Here is a 23,681-nt window from a genome sequence, read left to right as displayed (position 1 = left end):
ATAATGTGGATGCTGCTGTCGAACCTGGGACCCAGAACCACACACCTCTCAAGGCCGAGTTACCATTATAAAATCGAAAGGGTTAAATCATAAATAGGAGCTGTTAGCATCCCTTACCTTCCTGAATCTACAGTTGCATTGCCTCGGTTGATCAGCGACCGGCGAATATCATTAATCCACGCCCTTATGTGCGAAAGGCCACCATTCTCTTTTTAAAAAAAATTACATCTCAATCCTTTATTAAAGCCATTTTCTTCTCTCTCTCTCTCTCAGCATTTAAAGAGATGGGTCACGCTAACTGGACGTTTCAAAATAAATAAACGCATTCAGTAGAAATTGTTCATTTTATAACCAGAGCGCAAGAACTGTATTTGTTTCCCAAAAACTTCAATTTACAAAAGGCTAATTTTAAGATAAGAAATTAATGCCGGTCGGGTTCTTTCCAATTTTTTGTTTGCCTGGGTTTGAGGAGGGGGGGGGGGGGGGGGGGTGGGTGCTGTGTGGGGTCTCTCCTGACGAGCCAAGCGTGGTTTCCATAGCAACGGGACGCCGGCTGCCGGCGAACTCTCGCGAGAAAACCTGCGAGAGCGGCGGTGGCGTCAATGGCAACGGCACGCGAGCAACCGGCGACCAACTTCACGATGTCGGAACCGCAGGAAGCGGAGGAGGTGGTGGTGGAGGAGGAGGAGGATGATGATGATGGAACCTTCTACCTGCAGCGTATCCTTTTAGAGACACGGTGACCAGGCGAGATGCGGTTCGGTCTGAGAGTGCGCGGCATGGGGGCTGGGAATGGGCTTGCATGCATGCAAAAAAAATTACGTGCGTCTTTTCCCTCTCTCTGAAGTGACAATAGTGAACAGAATGCTTGAGTTTGCAACTCTCTTACAATCAGGGTATACTACCCCTAACCTAGTGTAAAGTTTCTTTATCTACTCATGGGGGCACGTGCTTTTTTCCCTCCGTGCTCGCGCTTTTTTCCCTCCGTGCTCGCGCTGGGGGTCAGCTGGCGAGCACCTCGCGCGTTAAACGGTTTTTTGTTGTTGTTGTTGCTGCTGCAAGGCGGATCCGTTAGGAATTGAGTACATGGCATTCTAGGAGTGGGAGGAGGGGAGGGGATGGTGGGATATATTACAGTGACTTGTTTGTTATTTCCGTGCATTTTGTCATTCACCCAAGTGTTCCCCATCACCACCACCACCACCACCACAACATAACCCGGGGCAACCAGCCAAGTTTCATGCTTTAACTATCCATTGACCCTTTGCTGGGAAGTGTTTGTGTGTGGAAGTTCGGAGGGGCCAGGGTTGGTTTGGGCAAGGATGCTGTGTTGGTAGTGCATGGTTAACTTGTCTGCTGACACTCCATCTGTCTAGGCTATGATAGGAAGTCTAGCAATTCGGACGATGTCAATTGAAGCTCTCAAGCCATACCTCCAGTAACAGTCTTCATCTTCAGGAGAGGCAGGAAGAAATGCGGATGAGCTGGAGATGTTGGGGTTGTTCTTAGAGAAGAGATTTGAGATGTTTAAAATCATAAGGGGGTCTCGACAGAGAGAAACAGTTCCCATTGGCGGAAGGGTTGAGAAATAATCAACGCAAATTTACAGTGATTTGCAAAAGAACCAAAGACAACATGAGGAAAAGCTTTTTACCCAGTGAGTGGTTATGATCTGCAATGCACTGCCAGAAAGGGTGGTGGAGGTGCATTCAGTAATGGCTTTCAAAAGACAATTGGATAAACAGCCGAAGGGAAAACATTTGCAGGATTGTTGGGAAAGGACAGGGGAATGGACTTGCAGAGAGCTGGTATGGACTCGAGGGGCTGAATGGTTACAGCAGAGGAAAATTGGGGTGGGGATGAAGTGTCCCCTTAACTTCCATTTGTTGTGCTTGCATATTGGCAAGTAGGAAAATAAACGACAACAAGCATTACACTATGGTAATGGTATTAAGCTTGATGCATAATGGCGTGATGAAATTAGTGTTGGTGAAATAATGGACTGTTGTATGAGGACAATATATTTAAAAAGAAAACATAGCTATGATGGGGGAACTTAGTACCAGTGTCTGCATCCCAAGTGTTTGGGTATGAATCCAATTCAAAATCTCCGATCTGCATGTGATAAGTTTATATAGTCTCAGCCTAAGCAGACCTGGATGCATGACGGACTCAGTTGTCAATCTTGTCAATTGAGAATGCTTTGTAAGTTATATTGAACTTGTATTGAACCTTGGTTAGACCACAGTTGAAGTACTGTGCACAGTTCTGATCTCCGTTTTATAAAAAAGGTATAGAAACATTGGAGACGTACAAAGAAGATTCACAAGGATAATATCAACTGAGAGGATACATTTAGCAGGAAAGATTGAACAGGTTGGGCTCTTTTCTTCAGAAAAGAGAAGGTTAAGTAGTGACCTGATAGAGGTCTTTAAGATTATGAAAGGGTAGATGCAGAGATGTTATTTTTACTTGTGGTAGACACCAGAACGATACATCGTCAATATAAGAATTACTAATAAATCCAATAGGGAATTTTTCTTTACCTAAAGAGTTGTTAGAATGTGGAACTTGTGACCACATGGAGCAGTTGAGACAAATAACATAGCTTTATTTAAGGGGGAAGCTAGATAAGAACGTGAGGGAGAAAGGAGTAGAAGGGTATGCTGATAGTTGAATCAAGATATTGGTAGGAGGCTCCCGTGGAGTATAAATGCTGACATAGGGCAGTTGGACCAAATGGCCTGTTTTTGTGCTCTGCAGACTCAATGTAATGAGGTTCTGAGCTTTTGGAATTCCATCTGCCACTTGTTACAACCAGGTAAGAAAGAGGTCTAGGGGTTCCCTTTCAACCGTTAACTGGTCTTACTGTAACAGGGTTTTATTTTTAAACACACCGTGTTTTGAGCTCCCCCTTGGTGAATCCTTTGTTCATCGCTTTCCAATTATAAGGCAAAGAAATGAGCACAAACAGGCTTTCTTAGATTTAAAGAAGAAAGATTGAAATTTATTAAAACTTAAACTTACACTCGAATTCAGTTGATACCTATGGATACGCAATGTGTCCACGCTAGCATACATACGTGATACATGCAGATAGGGACAGAAAAGAGCAGAAGAAAAGATAAAGTGGAAAAGTTTATAGCAATCTCTGAGGAGGTTTTTTTGTTACTGTGCTTTGAGCTTGCTGTAGTTTAGTTTTAGTTTTAGAGATACAGCACTGAAACAGGCCCTTCAGCCCACCAAGTCTGTGCCGACCATCAACCACCCATTTATACTAATCCTACACTAATCCCATATCCCCACCTGTCCCTACCACCTACCGATACTAGGGGCAATTTATAATGGCCAATTAACCTATCAACCTGCAAGTCTTTGGCATGTGGGAGGAAACTGGAGCACCCGGAGGAAACCCACGCAGACACAGGAAGAACTTGCAAACTCCACACAGGCAGTACCCAGAATTGAACCCGGGTCGCTGGAGCTGTGAGGCTGCGGTGCTAACCACTGCGCCACTGTGTCTTGCTTGCAGGTAGATATTGCTTTTCATTGGGGCCAGGTATTCTTCTTAAACCTTGTTCACTGTAGGAGACTTTTCTGTCTTGGGGTTCATGTGTCTTCAATGGGTCTTGGAGTTCGGTGAAAAAGAGATGGGAGCAGACAGGAGAGGCTGCAGCGAGCCAACCATGAGAGGTCTTTTCAGTCCAGGAGCAAACAGCTTTCTCTAGTTCAAAACCCTGTGGCAAGTTCAAATTCCTGCAACAGCCAATTAGTCATGTGACTAAACTGGTCTGACCACGTCTTCTGTATATTTGGCCATCTTGGCAGTTAACCTGGAATGCGAGCTCCTCCACCCTCAATGTCTGGTAACCAAAAGTCCATTGTGGGTTAAATTAAAGCAGGGAGTAGCCCCTTTGTCCTTTCCAAGTACTGTCTGTTAATATGCAAAAATGCCTCTCCAGCCAAGGATCCGTTGTGGTATATTTTTTAACCAGTTCTTTCTTCACTCCATTGACGGTTTAAAATTAATGTTCATGTGGCAAAATTAATATTCCTCATTCTTGGCAGGTGGAACCTACATGACACCTCCTCCTCACCCAGGGGAATGAAATGCGATTTGAAAAAAAGGTGCATTTCGTTAAAAGGTTTGAGAGAAATATAAGATACAGAAAGAAAAGACATGCATTTCACTCATTCATTTTCATTCATTCGTGAATCCTAAAGCTTTTTAAAATTGCCTGTCTTTTCTTGGTGCCAGTGGTACTTTAGTTGCCCCCTTTTTGCATCCCAGTAACCATGTGCTCCTTTGGAAAAGTTTTTCTTCAGTTCGCCCCTTTCCCTGACTGCCTAGGACCTTTGTTCCTGCTGAGGTAATTTTTTTTTCAGGAGAGTTAGTAGTGGGCGGGTCTATCCTGAACACTCTTTCAGTGCTTTGCTGAGTCATGCAAAGCCTTTTGACTTCAGGGTGGTTCCCTTTTTCTGTGACTGTGGGGGAGGATTTTTTGTTAATGTCCCTTTTTGTTCTCTGGGACACCCCTCCCTGTAGTTATTTGTGCAGACTCGACTGCACTCTCCTGTGGCATTCCACTAAGTGAGGCATCGCCCTCACGATTTCTCTCTGCAGGTTCCTGTGAATGCTGTTTGCAACTCTGGTGAGGTACTTCCAATGTCTGCATTTACATAGGAGGATGTGGGGTCTAACGTTTTACATTTTTTGGGGTTGGTTGACTGGACAGTAATGATTTTCATCCGGGATTCCTCCCAGACTTCCTTTAACCTGCCCTCCTGTTCACTTCTCTTTCTAAACTTTTGCCAGCCTTGTGCCTGCCTGTCCCCTTTTGTTCTCGGTGGGGGTCCCTTATAGTTCACCAACCCTCTGCTGGAGGGTCCTCCTAACACCAGTACAGGACTTAGGAGTTCTGAAGAAGGGTCACTGACCCGAAACGTTAACTCTGCTTCTCTTTCCACAGATGCTGCCAGACCTGCTGAGTGATTCCAGCATTTCTTGTTTTTGTTTCAGGACTTAGGGGTGCAGGCTTCACTGTAAGTTGGGGTTTCCCCTCGACCTGACACATGTGGCAACTATTGCAGTACTCCACCACATCTTTGTGGAGTTTTGGCCAGTCAAACTGCTATTTATTTTTTATTTATTTAGAGATACAGCACAGGAACAGGTCCTTCAGCCCACCGGGTCTGTGCCGACCAACAACCACCCATTTATATTAATCCTACATTAATCCCATATTCCCTACCACATCCCCACCATTCTCCTACTACCTACCTACACTAGGGGAAATTTACAATGGCCAATTTACCGATCAACCTGCAAGTCTTTGGCTGTGGGAGGAAACCGGAACACCCGGTGGAAACCCACGCGATCACAGGGAGAACTTGCAAACTCCGCACAGGCAGTACCCAGAACTGAACCTGGGTCTCTGGAGCTGTGAGGCTGCGGTGCTAACCACTGTGCCGCCCTTATGCGACTTTTGCCTTTCGCATGTATGGCCACTGTAGTCCCGTGGGCTATTCTTAATATTTCTCCCCAGTACCTCTGCGGCACCACAAACTGGTGAACTACTGCCCACGCCTTTCTCTCAGGTCTATGAGGAGGACTCCATTTCCTCATCAGTACCTCATTCTTTAAATAGTAGCAATCAGGGATTCCCTCTGCTTCACTGTTAGACTGGAAAGCCTGTGCTGACTCTCGCAATAGTGGGTCCGCTCACTGAGCCTCACCAAGGAAAAATCCATTTAATTCATTCCTTGGGTCTTCTAACTTTCCAAAGAAAGTCTCGGAAAGGCAGACCTCATGGTCATCTGTCTGCAGTGCCAATGCAGCCTCCTCTGGGGGAGCTGGTTTGATCACAGCCTGACCTACTATGCATTCAGGGACTCTGCAGGAGACCATCTCCTGCCTCTGCCCTGTCTCTCTGACGACCTGCAGTCTTTCTTTCACTACTTGGGGGGACTACCACCTTCACCCCCGCCAGATCATTACCTAGGAGCAGGTCACCCACGTCCACAGACAAACTGGGGACAATCCCTATGGTAACCGGTCCCAAAACTAGGTCGCACCCCCGGTGCACCCTGTGTACAGGTAGAGGCGTACACTGCCCTCCAATACCATTCACCACTATTTTGGTGTTCACTGCACTCTCTGGGGGAAAGGTCAGGCCTTTTCCTAATAAAAGGGATCTAGCGACCCCTGTGTCTCTGAGAATCACGATGGACTTGTTTGCCCCACACGAGGGTTATGGGCGGAACAGTGGCACAGCAGCCTCACAGCTCCAGCGAAACGGGTTCAATTCTGGGTACTGCCTGTGTGGAGGTTGCAAGTTCTCCCTGTGTCTGCGTGGATTTTCGCCGGGTGCTCCGGTTTCCTCCCACAGCCAAAAGACTTGCAGGTTGATATGTAAATTGGCCATTATAAATTGCCCCTAGTATAGGTAGGTGGTAGGGGAATATGGGATTAGTGTAGGATTAGCATAAATGGGTGGTTGATGGTCGTCACAGACTCGGGCCGAAGGGCCTGTTTCAGTGCTGTATCTCTAAATAAAAAAATAAATTAAAAAAAAATCCCTGATAGCCTTCAGGAATCCTGTTAGCTTTTCCTGTACTGGCCGTAGTAAGCTTCCTGGGTTGCACTCTTACTGCAGTTAAAGCCACAGCTTGCTTTCCATCAGGGTCCCATCTTCACTGAGCTGGTGTGCCCTGATTAACTCTACCAGTTTTCCCTTTAGTTTCCAGCAGTGAGCTTTTAAATGCCCTGCTTTATTACAATGGAAGCGCACAGGTCTCCGGGTCACAGTTTTGCTCATAGCACCTTCCTCTTTGGCTGGAGGAGGGCCCCCGTGTCTCCTGCTTTCCTTTCTCTCCCAGGACTGCCTAGGCGGAGATCACTTGGCCACCCTTTGTCCTTTTCGGATTTGTGGTGGTGATTAGGAAAGGTTCTCCCTTGGGAAACCAACTTATAAATTAAAAGAAACTCATCAGCCAGAACAGTCGCTTGCTGTGCTCTCCAAACCCGTTGCTCCTCTACATGGGTCTTTATTGGGAGTGGGAGAGAGTTTTTAAATTCCTCTAATAGAACTACTTCCCTGAGATTCTCACAACTGAGCTATACTTTAAGAGCCCTCTGCCACTGGTCAAAAGCCAGCTACTTACTTACTTTCAACTCCAGATAAGTTTGATTAGCTTGCTTCTTGAGGGTTCTAAACTTTTGGCAATAGGCTTCGAGTGCTAATTCATATGCCTCGAGGATAGCATTTTTGGTCAGTTCATAATTTGATGAACTTTCACCTGGCAACAAGGAATACACCTCATGGGCTTTGCCAGTTAGCTTGCATTGCATTAAAAGAGACCAGGGATGGAATTTTATTTTAGGCGGACGGGAGTTCACCACTGACGTAAAAGCCGGTGGCGAACACACTTCCACCTAGGGCGGGGATCCGTCCCCCATTTTACGAGTCCCCAGGCTTTAATTGTCCCGAGGTGCGTCTTCCACTCACTTGAGGGAGGAAGTCCCACCTCATTGAGCTGCCGGCCAGTCATTGGGCCGGCAGCTCTTCGTCCCAGCAGCACCACCGGGAGCGGTGGCTACTGCTGGGACTGCAGCCCAGCAGACTGAGAAGAATACCATGGAGCCGGGATACAAGGTAGGTTTTGGATGCCTCGCCAGGGTGATCGGTCGTGCCCCGGTGAGGCAAGGTGTTGGTTGGTTTTGGGGGGGGTGGGGCTTTGTCTTGGATCCCGGAGGTGGCCCAATTGTCAGGGCAGCCTCCCCCCCGCCTCCCATGGTGCGTAAAGGCCGGCAGGACTGACTGGGCGGCCTTTCACGTCCCCAGCATGCCCGCTTACCATGAGTAAAATACCCATGGAGACGAGCGAAGGCCCTTAAGTGGCCATTGATTGGACTGGGGCAGATGGACCATTTCTCGCCCCCTCCGACCTTTGTAAAGTTGGCTGGAGGCGGGTGTGGGTCATGATGGCCTACTGGAGCCTCCCATTCATCCGGCTTGCTGGGGTGGCATCAAAGTCCGGCCCAGGTCTTAGCTGCCATTTTAGCTCCCTTGCCAGTTTCTCAAAGGACACAAAAAATGCCTCCACATCTCCCTCATTGAATTTTGGAATTAGTTGAGCGAGTTTTTAGCAATTTTGTACCTAGCCCTGAATTGTGCTGCTCCATATTGGCCATGCTTTCACTGGGGTTACTCTCTCTGTCTCTCTCTGTCTCTCTGTCTCGCCTTTCATTTTCTTCACCTTCTTTCTGGAAGGCTCTTTCTTTCTTCCTCTCTTTTTCCTCAAATTCAAGGTTCCTTTGTTCCAATTGTATCTTTGCTAACAATGCCCTGTTGGAGTCTGCTTCTAACACTGCTTCTGCTTCTTCAGATTCAAGGGAAAAATGGTTGGCCACTAGTCTTAGGAGTTCAGATTTCCTCGCCATGCCACGTACAATGATCCCACACTGCTGAGCCATTTTCCTCAACTCCTCCATAGACAATGTTTTTAACTTATCCCAAGTTACTTCACCCTGGCTTGGAGAATTACTAGCTTCAGTTGCAGATGTGTTAGTATTCAAGTACACACAACCGCAAGAAAACCTGTGTTGAAAACCTGCTCTTTTTGATTGGGAACAATTTGGCTTCCCACTTCCAATTTGTCTCGTTTGTCTGTGGGTCAATTCCGGATGCTAGCGCCCAAATTTCTGTTATGACCAGGTGAGAAAGAGGTCTAGGGGTCCCTCTCAGCCTTTACCTGGCCTAACTGTAACAGAGTTTTTATTTTAAACACATCGTGTTTTGAGCTCCCCCTTAGTAAATCCTTGTTCCCCGCTTTCCAATTATAAGGCAAAGAAATGAGCACAAACAGGCTTTCTTGGGTTTAAACAAGAAAGATTGAAATTTATTAAAACTTAAACTCTAATTTGGTTGACGCCTACGGATACGCAATGCGCCCATGCTAGCATGCATACGTGATACATACATGCAGATAGGGACAGAAAAGAACAGAAGGAAAGATTAAATGGAAAAGTTTGAGGCAATCTCTGAGGAGCATTTTTTGTTACTGGGCTTCGAGCTCGCTGTTGTTCTTGCTTGTAGGTAGATCTTGCTTTTCGTTGGGGTCCAGTATTATTCTTGAGCCTTGTTCACTGTAGGAGACTTTTCCCTCTTGGGGTTCATGTGTCTTCAATGGATCTTGGAGTTCAGTGAGAAAGAGATGGGAGCAGACAGGAGAGGCTGCGGCGAGCCAGCTACGAGAGGTATTTTCAGTCCAGGAGCAAACAGCTTTCTCTCGTTCAAAACTCTGTGGCAAGTTCAAATTCCTGCAACAGCTGGTTAGTCATGTGACTAAACTGGTCTGACCATGTCTTTTGTGTATTTGGCCATCTTGGCAGTTAACTTGGAATGCGAGCTCCTCCACCCTCAATCTCTGGTAGTCAAAAGTCCATTTTGGATTAAATTGGAGCAGGGGTTAGCCCCTATTGTCCTTTCCAAGTACTGTCTGTTAATGTGCAAAAATGTCTCTCCAGCCAAGGATCCATTGTGTTTTTTTTTAAACCTGTTCTTTCTTCACTCCAGTGACGGTTTAAAATTAATGTTCATGTGGCGAAATTAATATTCCTCATTCTTGGCAGGTGGAGGCCTGCATGACACACTCTTTAGCCTATCTGCCCCATCTTATCAATATCCCTTTGAAGATTCCTTTGGTCTTTGTAAAGAAGTTAACTATACCTCCTATTTTGGTGTCATCCACATATTTTGACAACACTCCCTCTATGCTTATATCCAAATTCTTGATCGGCATAGTGAACAGAACCAGTCTCGGGGCTGAACTTTATGGGACACCACAACCTATTTCCAACCGCTTGCCTGGTCTGGATGGCTTGCATTCAAGGTTGCTAGAGGAAGTGGGGGTGGAGATAACGGACGGGCTTACCATAATCTTCCAGTCTTCCCTAGATATGGGGGAGTTGCCAAAGGACTGGAGAGTGGCAAATATGACACCCTAATTCAAGAAAGGGTGTAAAGACAGTCCTAGTAACTACAGGCCAGTCAGTTTAATGTCAGTGGTGGGTATGGTTTTAGGAACAATAATCAAGGACAAAATCAACAGGGACTTGGAGAGGTTTGAGCTAATTAAGGATAGCCAGCTTGGATTTGTGGAAGGCAGATTGTGTTTGACTGATTATATTTTTTGATGAAGTAGCGGAGGAGGGAATGCAATGGATGTTATCTATTTAGATTTTAAGAAAACGTTTGACAAAATACCACATAAAAAGACTGCTTAAAAAAACTTGAGGCTCATGCAATCGGAGGGTCAGTGTCAGATTGGATAAAAAATTGGCTTAAGGACTGAAAACAGCGAGTTGTGGTAAATGATCATTTTCAGACTGGAGGATGATAGATAGTGGTGTTCCCCAAGGGTGGTGGAGGCAGAGACAATCAATGATTTCAAAAGGAAATTGGATGCACACTGAAAGGAAATAAACTTACAGGACTGTGGGGATAGAGCGGGGGAATGGGACTGACTGGATTGCTCTGCAAAAAACTGGTATGGATTCGATGGGCCAAATGGCCGCCTTCTGTGCCATAAATGACACTATGACACGTTAAAGAAATTACCATTAACTCTCACTCCCTGTTTTCTCTGTTCTAACCAATTTAATCCAATTTGTTATCCATCCTCTTAAACCCATACTCCTTAATCTTCTTTAATAGTCTCCCATCAGGTATCTTGTTAAAGGCTTTTCTAAAGTCCATGTTGACTGCATTTGTCCCATTTACTAGGTCCATTAACACCTATACGATTCTCTCGGGTATGTTCATGATAATATTGGGTACTCTGTGGAGAAGTAAAATTCCACAGGTATATAGATTTAATGCTTGACGATGCGTGTCAAAGTAGAGCATGTTGGAGAACAGCAATAGAGGTCTCGGGCAGAGTAGATGATGCTGGAATAAAATTGAGCCAAGGCTGATTAAGAACAGCACAATTAGGAATCTGCCATGGCTTCTGTTTATGTACAGTGAAAGCTAACATAAACATTAAAAAAAAAATCACAAATAAAAACTGCAAAACAAACAAATAAAACAACCTTCCACAAGCTTCTCTTGTTTGTCACAGTCCCATAATGTTCTGTTTCTGAACCTTTTGCTGCAGTCCTATACTATATTGTTTTTAATTTTAGTAGTTTTAGTTTTGTTATTTCTTTGCTTTTGGCATCTTTTCTGCTTCTAACTTGTCTCATAATGGAATAAAGATTTCTTGTATGTAACTTACCATGATCTTTCTCAATAATTTTGTATTCAGCTTGCACTGTGTATTATGCTATCTTACAAAAATTGTTTTGGCAACTGTTGCCATTTGAAACATTCTAAGCTGTTTCCTATGTAAGCTGTGTGTATAATGCTATGATTCAGAGATTGCGCTTCTCAAAAATAGTTGGTGAGATGATACCTGGTCTTTGTCGAGCATTTTGTATGAACTTTTAAACACAATCTGAACAATGCCTCGAGAATAAATTTAATAATTTGCATTGTTAATAGTACTGCTTTCTCCCATTGAGTTTTTTGCAATTCCTAAAACTTGATTGCTGCAAATACAAAGTATATGTTAGGTAGTGATGTGTGGGGAAAACAGCAATTTCAAAGTAGTTTTTGAAAAGTTTGCAAACATACTCTGCTGTCCTATTTCGTATCTAAAAATATTTGCTTTTGAAACACTCGGATCTAGTCGTTCTTTGAAAACACTTTTCCTTAGTAATGGGCGGCACAGTGGCGCAGTGGTTAGCACCGCAGCCTCACAGCTCCAGCGACCCGGGTTCAATTCTGGGTACTGCCTGTGTGGAGTTTGCAAGTTCTCCCTGTGACTGCGTGGGTTTCCGCCGGGTGCTCCGGTTTCCTCCCACAGCCAGAGACTTGCAGGTTGATAGGTAAGTTGGCCATTATAAATTGCCCCTAGTATAGGTAGGTGGTAGGGGAAGGTGGGGATGTGGTAGGAATATGGGATTAATGAAGGATTAGTATAAATGGGTTGATGGTCGGCACAGACTTGGTGGGCCGAAGGGCCTGTTTCAGTGCTGTATCTCTAAACAAATAAAATAAATAAAAGTATTATTAGGTGGGTGGGGGCTAATGACATTGATTGTTTACATTTTTTGTCTCCCCTGTCATGCACCAAATCTGGTCAAGGCTGGAGGCTTTCTTAATGGCTGCCTTTAGTATCCCTCAAATGGTTGCTTGGAAGTGTGGGACAATTGTCAGTCTTATTTTTTTCCTCCTTTTGTCATTAGGAACCTCGCCATGTAACTGCAGATACATGTATACATTTTATAATTCTGTTATGGAGTTCAAGCTTCAGTTCATAATGCCTCTCTGCTACCCATGCAACAAACTTTTAATAAAGTTTAATTAAAAAATTGAATAATTACAATAAATCTTATGTCCGCTCTCAAATCTTCATAGCCAATGAAATGCAGTTTAGTTCTATTTCATAGCTAAAAATAGAGCTTAGTCCTATTAGTTTCTCTTTAGAATCATCCTTGAGCTCTTCTCTTAAGATTCTCCAAGGCATCAGTGCTCTGTTGAAGCTAGAATACCAAAATAACATCTAATTGAAAATATGACTTCTCAAAAAAATCAACAATGCAATTATCAAGCAGTTGGGTGGAGTTTGACACTGCAACAATATATGTCATATATTCAACTCCACTTAGATTGCCTACAATGATTGACTTTCTATATCTGTTGCTGTCTGCATGTTTTGCAATTGGAAATCGGTATTGTTGGTTGCACTGTACATCCTTTTGCCCACCACAAAGCTTTTCTAGATTTCACTACACAAGATGCAATGGTGAAAGACCCTGTCTACTTAAAAGTGTGCTGTGCGAGGCATCTTTATTTGAAAGTGGGGAGAAAAACCTATCCTAGACATTCAGTTCTTGCAATGACATGCAAATTGTGGTTTAAATCCAGCTGAAAATATGCTAAAACAAGAAAATTGATACATTAAATAGTCTGAAATAATTTAATCGTTTCATACTGAGGCCCATGAACTTTTGATAATGGGAGACTAACTAAACAATAATGAATGAAGCAGTGATTGTGATAAGGACAGAGAGGGGTGGAATTTCTGAAGTGTGTTCAAGGGAACTTTCTTGAGCTGTCTGTTTCCTGCCCAACATGAAAGGAGGCATTGGTGGATCTAGTCCTGGGGAATGAAGTAGGCCACAGTGGGGTTGCATCTCAGGAGTAGTGATGATAGTCTTATAAGGTTTCAATTAGTTATGGAGAAGGACAAGGAGCAATACAGAATAAAAATACTTGATTCGAGGAGGGCTGATTTCAGAAAATTGAGGAGGGATCTGGCCCAGGTAAATTGTCGTCAAAGACTGGCAAGCAGCAATGTAATGGTGCAATGAGCAACCTTTAAAGAGATTTTTCAGGTACATTCCCACAAAGTCAACAGAAAAAGAAAAAGACTTGCATTTATTTAGTGCTTTTCATGACCACCGGACATCCCAAAGGGCTTTACAGTCAGTGAAGTACTTTTGAAGTGTGGTCACTGTTGTAATATAGGAAAAGTGGCAATGTTCATTGAGGGATAAGTATTGTCCAGGATACCAGGGATAACTCCCTGATCTGGTTCAAAATAGTGCCATGAGATCTTTTACATCCACCCAGTTTAACATCTCATTCAAAAGACGGCACCTCCAACATTGCAGCACTCCCTCAGTACTGCAAACAGGGAGAGCAGCCAAAGCCAGAGCTCCCCAGATGACAAAATGTTACAGAATAGGATAAAGCCGAAAAGGAGGTGTTTGACAGATCTCGGCTTGATAATACGAGGGAAAATCAAACTAAATATAAAAAGTACAGAGAGGTGAAAAAGGAAGTAAGCGGAGCAAAGAGACAGCCACCAATCTATTCTCATACTACCATAAAAGGCAACCCAAACGTCTTTTATAGGCATAATAACAGTAAAAGAGTTGTTCGAGGAGTGATGGGGCTGGTTAGGCACTAAAATGGAGATCTACTGGAGGCAGAAGGCATTGCTGAGGTACTAAATGAGTACTTTGCATTAGTGTTAACCAAGGAAGAGAACTTTGCCACAGCTACAGTAAACAAGGAGGTTGCCTGGATACTGAATGAGATGAAAGGAGGTATTAGACTGACAATACTTAAAGTAGGTAATTCACTTGGTCCGGATAGGATGCGTCCTAGGATGCTAAGGGAAGTAAGGATAGAAATTGTTGAGGAGCTGGCCACAATCTTCCAATCCTTCTTAAATACAGGGGTGATGCCAGAGGACAGGAGGATTGGAACCGGAGGTGACATGTGGAAAAGTGTTCTTGTGCAACGAGTGGTTTGGATTTGGAATGGATGACCTGATAAGGTGATGGAAGCAGATTCAATAGTAGGTTTCAAAAGGTAATTGGGTGAATACTTGAAGGAGAAAAAAATTGCAGGGTTGTGAGGAAAGGCCGGGGAATGGGAAGAACTGGATGGCTCTTCAAAAGAGTTGGTGTAGACTTGATGGGCCGAATGGCTGCCTCCTTTCATTCTTTCATTCTATCTTTGATTCTTTGATTTGCCCCTTCCTCCATCTGTTTTGTCCTAATTGTGTCTTTAGCTTTTATTTTTCAGTTGTTTCCCTTCTTAATTTGAGTCACTTTCTCCTGTTCCTGTTTCATTACCATTTTATTGCTCATTACTTCTCATTTTTTCATTATTATGATGTGCCTCTTTTATCTTTTTTCCTATTTGTGTGATCTCTTGATGTTGCCTCTTTCCATCTAGCACTATATTCTCATGATATGCAAAATTTAAATTGCCTCACAGACTCCTGCACAGTGATAACAGCAATAGTAGATTGCAACATGTATCGTTGAATGGTCGAGTGAGATGATGTATCAGAAAGTTTACTTTATTTTTCAAGTTATATAATTATATTTCTTAGTTAAGAGCCTCTTTTAATAATTAGGCTTATGAAAAGCCAGTTTGAATTCTGTTACTAGTTTGGTTTGGAAATTATAAACTGTTAGCATATTTCATAAAATGCTAAAAGATTTTGTTGCGATTTCATGTTAGTGAATGCTTTGCACTTTGTAACAATCTAAGGCTGAAGATTTTAAAGGGCTAGCATTTTTTCTCAGTGGAAATATTTGTACTGCATGGGACACCATGCTCATCTGTTTGAGGTTAGTGATTACTTCAGTTTCTGATGGAAACCAGTTCAGAACATAGAAATGGGAGAAGGACATTCAGCCCCTTTAGGCTGTTCTACCATTGAATTAGATCATGGCTAATTTGTATCTTAACTCTATTTACCCAACTTGGTTCCCTATCCCTTAATATCCTCAGCAAAAGTCTATCAATCTCAGTTTTTAAATTTTTATTTGGCCTAGCCTCAACAGTTTTTTTTGGGTGAGGGTTCCAGATTTCCTTTGTATGAAGAAGTGCATCCTGACATCACCCCTGAATGGCCTAGCTCTAATTTTAAGGTTGTGCTCCCTTTGTACTGGACTCTCCCACTAGAGGAAATAGTTTTTCTCTCTCTACCTTATCAGCTCCTTTAATTATCTTAAACACTTCAGTTAGATCACCTATAATCTTCCACATTCAAGGTAATGTCAGCCCAGTCCATACAATCTTTCCTCATAATTTAACCATTTATCATTCTGGTAATTCTGTCCTGCATCCCATCCTAGGCCAATTCCATGCCTGAGGTGTGGTGCACGGAAGTGAATGCAGTAGTCCAGAAGTGGTATAACTAGAGCTTTCCACGACTGTAGTTGTTGTTGGTCAGTGCAGACTCGGTGGGCCGAAGGGCCTGTTTTGGTCCTGTATCTCTAAATAAAAAATAAATAAACTTCCACCCCTTTATAATCCTGTCCGCTCGAGACAAAGGTTACCATTCCATTAGCCTTTAAAATTATTATTTTTTGCACCTTTCCACTAGTTTTAGTGATTTCTGTACTTGGACGCCTAAATCTCTCTGCTGATCCACAGTTCCTAGCTTTTCAGCATTTAGAAAATACTCTGATCTATCTTACTTAGCTCCAAAATGGATGACATGATACTTCACCATGTTGAGCCCCAATTACTGAAGCGGTTGGAAAATCACCAGTTATACAAAGAACAAAGAACAAAGATAATTACAGCACAGGAACAGGCCCTTCGGCCCTCCAAGCCTGCGCCGATCCAGATCCTCTCTCTAAACATGTCGCCTATTTTCTAAGGTTCTGTATCTCTTTTCTTCCTGCCCATTCATGTATCTGTCTAGATACATCTTAAAAGACTCCATCGTGCCCGCATCTACCACCTCCGCTGGCAATGCGTTCCAGGTGCCCACCACCCTCTGCGTAAAGAACTTTCCACGCATATCCCCCCTAAACTTTTCCAATTTCACTTTGAACTCGTGTCCTCTAGTAATTGAAACCCCCACTCTGGGAAAAAGCCTCTTGCTATCCACCCTGTCTATACCTCTCATGATTTTGTACACCTCAATCAGGTCCCCCCTCAACCTCCGTCTTTCTAATGAAAATAATCCTAATCTGCTCAACCTCTCTTCATAGCTAGCGCCCTCCATACCAGGCAACATCCTGGTGAACCTCCTCTGCACCCTCTCCAAAGCATCCACATCCTTTTGATAATGTGGCGACCAGAACTGTACGCAGTATTCCAAATGTGGCCGAACCAAAGTCCTATACAACTGTAACATGACCTGCCAACTCTTGTACTCAATGCCCCGTCCGATGAAGGAAAGCATGCCGTATGCCTTCTTGACCACTCTATTTACCTGCGTTGCCACCTTCAGGGAACAGTGGACCTGAACACCCAAATCTCTCTGGACATCAATTTTCCCCAGGACTTTTCCATTTACTGTATAGTTCACTCTTGAATTGGATCTTCCAAAATGCATCACCTCGCATTTGCCCTGATTGAACTCCATCTGCCATTTCTCTGCCCAACTCTCCAATCTATCTATATTCTGCTGTATTCTCTGACAGTCCCCTTCACTATCTGCTACTCCACCAATCTTAGTGTCATCTGCAAACTTGCTAATCAGTCCACCTATACTTTCCTCCAAATCATTAATGTATATCACAAACAACAGTGGTCCCAGCACGGATCCCTGTGGAACACCACTGGTCACACGTCTCCATTTTGAGAAACTCCCTTCTACTGCTACTCTCTGTCTCCTGTTGCCCAGCCAGTTCTTTATCCATCTAGCTAGTACACCTTGGACCCCAAGCGCCTTCACTTTCTCCATCAGCCTGCCATGGGGAACCTTATCAAACGCCTTACTGAAGTCCATGTATATGACATCGACAGCCCTTCCCTCATCAATCAACTTTGTCACTTCCTCAAAGAATTCTATTAAGTTGGTAAGACATGACCTTCCCTGCACAAAACCATGTTGCCTATCACTGATGAGCCCATTTTCTTCCAAATGGGAATAGATCCTATCCCTCAGTATCTTCTCCAGCAGCTTCCCTACCACTGACGCCAGGCTCACCGGTCTATAATTACCTGGATTATCCCTGCTACCATTCTTAAACAAGGGGACAACATTAGCAATTCTCCAGTCCTCCGGGACCTCACCCGTGTTTAAGGATGCTGCAAAGATATCTGTTAAGGCCCCAGCTATTTCCTCTCTCGCTTCCCTCAGTAACCTGGGATAGATCCCATCCGGACCTGGGGACTTGTCCACCTTAATGCCCTTTAGAATACCCAACACTTCCTCCCTCCTTATGCCGACTTGACCTAGAGTAATCAAACATCTGTTCCTAACCTCAACATCCGTCATGTCCCTCTCCTCGGTGAATACCGATGCAAAGTACTCGTTTAGAATCTCACCCATTTTCTCTGAGTCCAAGCATAACATTCCTCCTTTGTCCTTTAGTGGGCCAATCCTTTCTCTAGTTACCCTCTTTCTCCTTATATGTTTATTAATTGAGAAGATGGGCAAAGGATGTGGTTGTTCCAGTTATAGGCCATGTTACAATTATCTAGGACTGTCTGTGGCTTTTAAGTCCAGCTCAGAGCTGGTGCTCAGAGGGCAAAATCTACCAATTCCAGCAAATGCACAGTAATGTGGATTTTCCTGTCATTGCAGCTGATGCCACTCTCTCTGATGAGTAGGATGAATGGCATTTGAGGGCACACAAGTGGAGATTGGAGAATTCCGTATTCTGGATAGACTGTGATGATAGAGGTTGCAGAAACTGAATGTCCTACCTGGTAAAGGTGGAGGACTAGTAGCTGAGGAAATTGAGAGGTGTAACAATTGAACTGTATTGTTGTGCCTTGTCACTCGATTTTCTGAGACATTCTTTCATTACAACTGTACTGTCTGTGACTGTGAATGGCTCATCAGACCTGAACATACTTTTTTAAACCACTGGATAACCTGCAGGGAATATCTCTGGCATGACAGAACTATCTCCACTGGGGTAGACAACTGCATGGAGGGAGTGCAATAGTTCAGGGAGAGCAATAATTAAATGCTATTTCTGCCTCTGCTGGTGCACTGGATGCAATAGTTGTACAGAGGTGGAATTTATGGTTGTCCAGAGTGAAATCCCACAAAAAAATCTTACATATTAATGTAAAACTCATCTGCAACAGCAGCTGTTCACCATGATGGCAAATAGTAATACTGGTTGTTTAAAGAATTGGGAAGTGCCATTGTTGTTCAATCCATAGACTCCAGCAGAACATAAATACAACTATGGAAACAAGGTGGTGCATGCCATTGTAGAGCAAACAATAGAGGTCTTGAATAGGTAATTCTGCTGGATATTTGCAGGATTGGAAGGGACTTTATAAACCATGCATAAGGCACAGCATGATCATAGTCTGCTGCACAACCTTGCCATTGAGAGGGGGCTGCACTGTGACATCTTCCAGGAATGAACTTGTGATGTAGCTGTGGATAAGCAGGGATTCCGACTATCAGACCAGCAGAAGATGAGGCAGTCTATGCATGGGCGCTAAAATACCATTTCATTTCACTTTCGTGCATCCCACTGACTGACATGAAGCATATAGTTGGAATAATCTTATCAACCTGGCACTTGCAGGAAATACATTATGTGCCAGAATGTTGATCGGCTTATTTAAATGTTGCTTCACCAACAGTTCTGAACAATGACATTTCCTGTTGCCCACAATGACTAGTCAGAAGAATATGGAAAAAAAGGAGACAAGCAAAGGTGATTTGTGATATATGTTGCTATTGCAAAGTGATTTTGATGATTACAGCGCTTCAGATTATGCATAGGATCCTCACTGTTAGGGCACTACTGATGGTGGATTATCAGGTTGAGGAATTCAATCTGTTAGTGTGCAGTAATCCCTGTCTTCCAGTGTTTAAGGCTGTGTTGTGACAGCGAGGCTGCTGTCATGAGCTCTAATATCCTGCCTGTCTGATGTCCTGCATTTGGATATTGATCTGTATAAGGACAGTACAATGAATAAGAAATTTTAGGAACAGGGAAAGGTCAGTATGCCCAACAAATCTGTCTGTTTTTTGTAGATCAACCTCAGCTACATTTCTAATCACCATATCCTATTTTGTATTACAGCAAAACAATGTGCTGATGGTATTTTAGATTTATTCACGATAAATGCTAGATCCCATTGCAGATCAGTTTGCTTTGCTACTGTTGCAGTAAATAAATATTTCCCTTTTTGGTTCTTTGCTCTCATTAATTATTTTTGACTTATTTATATTGAACTTTGGTTACCTAAATATTTAAACTCCCTTGAATTTGGATTCGTTGTTCTTATTCAAAAGATTAAGAAATAATTCATAATTCTCAATGCTTACACATTCCCTTCAAGAATAAAAACTCCACTGGAAAAGTGGTGCGATGGTTGCTAACTAGAGAAGTTAAGGATACTATTAGATTAAAAGAAGAGTCCTCCAATTTTGCCAAAAATAGTAGTAATCCCGAGGATTTGGAAGGTTTTAGAAATCAGTAAGGATGACCAAGAGATTGCTAAAGAAAGAGAATATGAGAATAAACTAGCAAGAAATATATAAACAGATTGTAAGAGCTTTAACAAGTATGTAAAAAGAGATTAGTGAAAGTAAACATGGTTCCCTTAAGGCAGAGATACAAGAAATTGTAATGGGGAATAAGGAAATGGCAGACATGTTAAACAAATAGTTTGGGCTCGAAGGTAAGTTAAGGAAGCCAACTGGGATTTTCCAGTCGGCCTACAATTTCCCAACGTGACGAGAGGCAGTTTAACTGGCTGGTGGTGGGCACCCAGCAGCAGGCCAGGTACCAGTGCTCCAGGCAGGCCTAAATGCAATTAAGGGGGCACCCCAGTCAAAATTCAAATGAGTGACTGTTTCTCCCGGGGACAGGTTTGGAACCTGGACACAGTCCCGGCTCCTTCTAAAGTGAAAGTTCATCCCTTTGCATCAGCCTTCACAGTACAAAGCACAAAGAACATCCTAGAAATTGTGATGAACCAATGGTCTAATGCAAATGAGGAACTTAAAATGATTAATATAATTAAAGGTAAGTGCTGGTGAAATCAATGGGACTAAAAGCCGAGAAATTCCCTGAACCGGATGGTCTGCACCCAAGGATTATAAAAGAGCTGGCTGCAGAGATAGTGCATGCAATGGTTTTGATCATCCAAAATTCTGTAGATTCTAGTACAGTCCCTGTGGATTGTATAGTCATTTTCTAATCTCTTTAAATGAGTTGATACGCAGTTAAGAAAAATAATGTGATACTACTGTTGTTAAATTTATGCAGTTTTATGCTGCTTAACTTGACCCAAATATAGAGGTTACCATTACAGAAGAAAGTGAAGATCACTACCAATATGAAGAGGTACTACACATTTTTTGTTTACTTTGAAAGTTAAGTGAAATCTATATTAAATGTATTACAGATTTTTTGTTTCTTCTGATTGAATATCCAAGACACACGCAGCCCCACTCTTCAGGACTTTTGGGCTTGAATGCAAGTGTTCTCCAGTGTAACCATTTGTAAAATGCTAGATTGTAAAATTTGCCAATGTTATTATTCAACTCACTTTCTCCTGAAAGATGTTTACAATGGTAGTGTGCCCCTCTTCCAGCAAACTAAAAATATTGTTTTCCTTAAGGACACAGGCTTGACTATTTGAATTTCTTATGACTTTGTCGTTATGTGCATGATTATTTTTTTGTTGTGTTCTTATAAATATTCATTATAATTTAACTGTTTTAGTAGATTTCTTTTAGGACTATAAACAAAGTCCTTACATATAATTTCTTGCAGTGATTATAGTTGACAATTTCTTTTTTGCTGGCATGTTCACATTGAAAATGTGCACCCTGAGACTTTCAAAGATTGTCAGATAGCAGCAATAGTTGGTTACACAGCGTTCTACCCAGAATTGCCTCACAATCCTAAATATAATATGAGGGGTTATCTGTACACATTGGCATCTTCCAGTTAACTCCTGTTGCTCTATTTTTAGTCCTAGTTTGTAGCGGCATGGAGGCAGTCATTTTATGTGGAACTAGTCCTCCCATGATGCCATGAATTCTACCAACTGATATACTGAGGGAAATGTAAACTACTGTTCTCAATCATGATTCTGTGATGGAGGCAAAATGCTGACTGTCATCCTATGATGGAGAGAGATAAAAGTCAAACCCTGGTCATTGAAAAGTAGGTCATTTAAAAGCTTATCACCCATAGCTTGTGCAACACTCTGTAATTAATTTTGAATAGAATTGCACAAATAGCTTGTGTATGTGGACTGTCTGGATCTTCCAAACAGGGAATTTTCTGCTTTCTTAACAGAAGAGATCAATACACTAATCAATAGCTCCTGATTAAGTTTCCCTCCAGAAAAATTGAAAACCCTGAATTCCAAACAGACCAACCTACTACTAGTTGCCCAATCAACCTCCAAATTGCAGTGATCAGACTATTACTGGTCAGACTGAAGTGGGCATTGATAATTTTTTCATCAAGAAATAGCCCACAGCTGATATCACTAGATGTGTCTGCAGCATTATCCATAGCATCGCTAAACTTGATTTTTCTGCTTCAATCTCTCTCTGCTAAAAATTTTGAATTTTTCTGCCCTTCTTCAAATTGAACATTTATTTAGTGGGTTTTTGGTGGTAAATGTTAGCTATATTTCAGCCCTTTTGGCTAGTGGTATTCAGTAGAGCTGGCCAATGTTCCCTTTTTTATATCATGACACTTGCATTTTGAATTATTAGGTGAAGTAAATCAAGTCTACTAGGGAATCAAGGTGGGAGACCACTGTGGTAAATGCTGATTTTTTGGAAACCCGTCTGGAATTATTTATTTTCTAGAGCAATTGTAGTTTCGTTTCTCCTTACCTATAACTTCAAACACACAGTCCTACACAGCAATTACCAAAAGTACACTACAGAACTCATGAGATCTATCAGTTACAATAGTGAGGTGTTTCATCTCCAGTGCCAGCTTCCTTAGGGAACAAAAATGTAAAACCCCCCACAAGAAAAACACAGCTACAGTTTCACATAGCTAAAGTTGCTGCAGTGTTATGGAAACAAAGTATGGATAAAGCAAAATGCATTTACCCTGTTGATAACTGTGAGGTGGGAAGGGAACTGGGTGCAGCTGGGAAACCCAGAAGTATGGGTTTCCTGGAGATCCTGCTGAATTTAATGGCAGGAACTGATATAAATTTTTTGTGTTGGTTTCTTGACCATGGCCAGACAGATTGAAAGGATAGGTAGGAAGTTGGGGACCAGGTGTGGAGGTGAGTTGGATGTTGGAGGTGGTGGTGGAGCTGGGGTCAGGGTGTTGGCCATTGGAGGTGAATTGGATATCGGAAGTCGAGGGGCAGTTAGACATGAGGTCAGACATCAGAGGGGGCAGGGGTGCAGATATGAGGTGAGGGAAGTCTATTAATCAAGGGGTTTGGATTGCTTGGCCCACAAGCAGTGCTGGGAAAGCACTTAACTGTTTCATCCAGCCATTCTCGCCTTCCTTCAGCTGCTGTGTTTCCTGAGCCCTGGGAAATCCATGTTGAAGAGGTTACGTACATACGAAAGTATGAATTAGGAGCAGGAGTAGGCCACTCGGCCATTGAGCCTGCTGCGCCATTCAGTAAGTACATGGCTGAACTGATTACTCCACATTTCCACCTACCCCTGATAACCTTCCACCCCCTTGCTTATCAAGAATCTATCTACCTCTGCCTTAAAAATATTCAAAGACTCTGCTTCCACCGCCTTTTGAGGAAGAGAATTCTAAAAATTCACGACCCTTTGAGAGAAAAAATTTCTCCTCATCTCTGTCTTAAATGGGCGACCCCTTATTTTTAAACAGTGACCCCTAGTTCTAGATTCTGCCACAAGTGGAAACATCCTTTCCACGTCCACCCTGTCAATACCCCTCAGGATAAGTTTCAATCAAGTTGCCTCTTACTCTTCTAAATTCCATCAGATACAAGCCTCGCCTGTCCAATCGTTCATTGTAAGACAGCCTGCCCTTTCCAGATATTAGTCTGCTAAACCTTCTCTGAACTGCCTCCAATGCATTTATATTTTCCTTAAATAAGGAGACCAGTACTGTATACAGTACTCCAGATGTGGTCTCACTAATGCCCTGTATAGCTGAAGCATAACCTCCCTACTTCTGTTTTCAATTCCCCTTG

At 42.9% G+C, this 23,681-nt stretch overlaps 1 protein-coding gene across 2 annotated transcripts in view; it reads left to right on the top strand.

Moving 5' to 3' along the window:
- The first annotated feature begins 631 nt into the window (after positions 1 to 631).
- The window catches only part of LOC137372316 (sperm-associated antigen 16 protein), a 1,170,879-nt gene continuing 1,147,829 nt past the window's right edge, over positions 632 to 23,681 (top strand). For both annotated transcript variants that reach the window (XM_068036139.1, XM_068036138.1), the window contains exons 1-2: positions 632 to 720; positions 20,814 to 20,860. In XM_068036139.1, coding sequence (XP_067892240.1) covers positions 642 to 720; positions 20,814 to 20,860 — 126 coding nt within the window. In that variant the 5' untranslated portion in view covers positions 632 to 641. The remainder of the gene's footprint in view (positions 721 to 20,813; positions 20,861 to 23,681) is intronic.

This window comes from Heterodontus francisci, chromosome 7 (assembly GCF_036365525.1).
Source record: "Heterodontus francisci isolate sHetFra1 chromosome 7, sHetFra1.hap1, whole genome shotgun sequence".
Lineage (NCBI taxonomy): Eukaryota > Metazoa > Chordata > Chondrichthyes > Heterodontiformes > Heterodontidae > Heterodontus > Heterodontus francisci.
This window is presented reverse-complemented; position numbering and strand designations above follow the sequence as displayed.